Here is a 2,795-nt window from a genome sequence, read left to right on the forward strand (position 1 = left end):
GTTCTTGGAGACTACCTGGATAAGTCCCTGTAGCTTTCTTGGCAAGTTTTTCAGAAGGTTTGCTATTGCCTCTTTCCTAGGACTGAGAGGAAATGACTTGGCCCAGGGTCATCCAGCTGGGTTTGGGCCTAAGGTGGGATTCGAACTTGTGGTCTCCCAAAGGTGCTTTTTTTTTCTAAAGCTTGCAAAGGGTAATCCAATTTCGCCACTAGTTGGGAATGCACTAGCATCTTTCAGGGCAGATCATTATAGCTGAATATAGAGAGTCAGTTTAAGGCATCGGACCAGAAAGTGGGAGATCTTGATTGTCTATGGAGATTTCCAGTCATCCAGGTCAGGGTTGTCCCAAAGGTGACAATAAGCAACTGGACTTTCTAGCTTTTCTTTGAAGTCATTTCGCTTCTTATCCAAGAACCTCAGAGCTGAAGAATCTTCTTGGATGAGAAGCAAAATGTCTTTTAGACAGTCATGGTCTCCCAGTTTCTGGCCCGATGCCTTAACCACCACACCAAACTGCCTCTCTATATGCAGCCCTATATTCTTTCTTAATGACCTGCCTTGAAAGATGCTAGCTAGTGCATTCCCAACCGGTAGGGAAATTGGGCCACCCTTTGCCAAGCTTTAAATTTGAACTCTGAACCCTGTTCTCAATTTTATTTATCTAGCCTGAAAGGATGCTGTGTTGAATTCTTTCATTCCTCTTATTAAATTCCATCACGAAAAGACTTGAGGCTAAACATACTCAGTTCTCTTAATCCTATGAAAGTTGGATTCATTAGGTGGGTTTAGCCTCAAGAAGGGGAGACATGGAATGTACGAAATGCGGTCAAGGGAAGATGTCCACAGCTCCTAAAGGCAGGGTAAGAATCTATGCCGGAAGCTTTACACTAGATCCAAACAATAGATCCACACTTGAAATAAGGAGGAATGACAGCTATTAGGCAGTGAATCAGCTTGCCTTCTGGAGTTGCGTGGGCTCCATCACTGGAGGTTTTCGAGTGATTTCTCAGGGATGATGTCAGAATTTCTACCCTGGGCAGGATTGGACTAGATCAGTGGTTCCCAACCTTCTTTTGGCCATCCCCCACCTAAGCATCTCTAAAATTCTGATGCTCCACCTGCGACATATAATTCAAAAAGTGAACTCTACTCACATGGAGGAAGCCTAAAAGGCCATTAGCTTGAATTAAACAAGGTTCATATTGTCCCCATTAAAAATCAAATTGCCCTCTTGTGGGGCCTGGATCCCATGTTGGGAACCACTGGACTAGATTATCTCAGAGGTTTCTTTCAGCCTGAAGATCCTAAAACCAGGGCTGTGTGATTCTTAAACCATAGAAATCCAAGGATTACCAAAACAGCAAGAAGCCAGTGGTTCTTTTGTGATCAAGTAACCTGGGGTAAAATTTGTGTGGGAGTGATTACAACAGGTGTGGGGGGGGAGATACAGGGGAAGGTAGGCTTCCCAGGTATTGATGAGGCTGCTGGGGGAAAATCCAGATTCCTGATACATAGCTACTCTTGCTGTTTAGATTAGGAAATCCTCCCAAGCTTGCAAGGTTTAATATCCCCCCCCCAATTCTTCCTCCATTTCCTCTTTCAGCTCCTCCACGGGGCAGGTGGACCCTCCAAAAGGTAGAGAAGCAAGTGCAAATCCAACAGGTGAGGCTCTCACCTTCCCCAGGATGGAGGTCCCAGGGGAGAGGAATCTGGCAGGTCTACTCCACCTGCTTCGTTTCTACTCTCAAGCAGTTGCTGCTAAAAAAAACTATGTACTATTGGGGTGAGGGTGAGTGGGGGGGGGGCGGGAGGCAAAGAAACAGGGTGGGTGAATAAGGATGCTGGGAAGAACTGTGAAGCTGGCGAGGCGATGGAAGCGATGGAGAAGGCAGGTGAAGCTCTTCTCCGGCTTCTTTTTAGGAACAACCCGCCCCCCTGCCTCCCAGCCTGGTTCCCTGGCAACCGAAACATGCGTCATTGGAGACCCCTGGATCGAAGGAGGGAGCGCGCGGGGAAGACAGGGGGAAGCGCCCACCCTCCTTCGCGCCTCCTCCGCCCCGGCGCAGTTTTGTCTCCCTTCACCTGTCCCGGGTGCTTCGATCCCTCCGGTCCCCTCCCCAAAAACCCTTCGTCTCAGGGTTCCCCCCCCCCGCTCCCTCCTTCCCTCCCCTCTCCGCCACCGGCCAGTGACCCCCCCCCCACAGCTCCCTCCTCACTTACTCCACCAAGGTCAGCGAGGGAATCTTCAGCTTGGCTCGGCGTGCCTGCATGGTTGTTGCCGCCGCCGCCGCCGCCGCCGCCCCGACGGTGTGCGCGACCCTCTCTCCTCTCTGCCCGCCAACTCGCTCGGGCAGCGAGTGAGCGGCGACAACCAGCCGCAAGAAAGGAGGCGAGGCTGCTCGCCGGCTTCCCCCGCTGCCCGCCCACCTGCCACTCCTCCCCCGCGGCCCTCGGAGGGGAAGGGGGGGCGGAGGAAGAGCCCTCCGTGTGCGCGCGCGCGCGCGCCTAGCTATTCCTCACCTCTTCCCCCCGCTCAGCCCCCTCCCCCCCACTTTAAAAGGGGGTGAAACAGACTCTTGGGGGGGGGAGAAAGGTTAGCAGCATATGTACAGTTCTCACCCTGGTGTGGGTTTTTTTCCCCCTGATCCCAAATTTCCACAACTGCTGGTCGTTTCTAGCTGACCAGAAATGCTGACCCTTTTTGGAAGAATGGTTTAAAAAAAAAAAGGAGTGAGGCATCCGCTTTTTTTTAATGCTTTTTCCAGGGTTCGGTGCCATACAGCTATAGTCCTTGG

General features: G+C 51.5%; 1 protein-coding gene across 1 annotated transcript in view; it reads right to left on the minus strand.

The window, feature by feature from the left end:
- MAST3 (microtubule associated serine/threonine kinase 3) overlaps nt 1-2,353 on the minus strand; it is a 75,093-nt gene extending 72,740 nt beyond the window's left edge. Inside the window, exon 1 of the mRNA XM_087701790.1 lies at nt 2,221-2,353. Coding sequence (XP_087557916.1) covers nt 2,221-2,270 — 50 coding nt within the window. The 5' untranslated portion in view covers nt 2,271-2,353. The remainder of the gene's footprint in view (nt 1-2,220) is intronic.
- Between the last annotated feature and the right edge of the window lie 442 nt (nt 2,354-2,795).

The sequence above is a fragment of the Thamnophis sirtalis genome, unplaced genomic scaffold (genome assembly GCF_051295495.1).
Source record: "Thamnophis sirtalis isolate CommonGarterSnake01/CBP01778 unplaced genomic scaffold, rThaSir2_p1.2 scaffold_1, whole genome shotgun sequence".
NCBI lineage: Eukaryota > Metazoa > Chordata > Lepidosauria > Squamata > Natricidae > Thamnophis > Thamnophis sirtalis.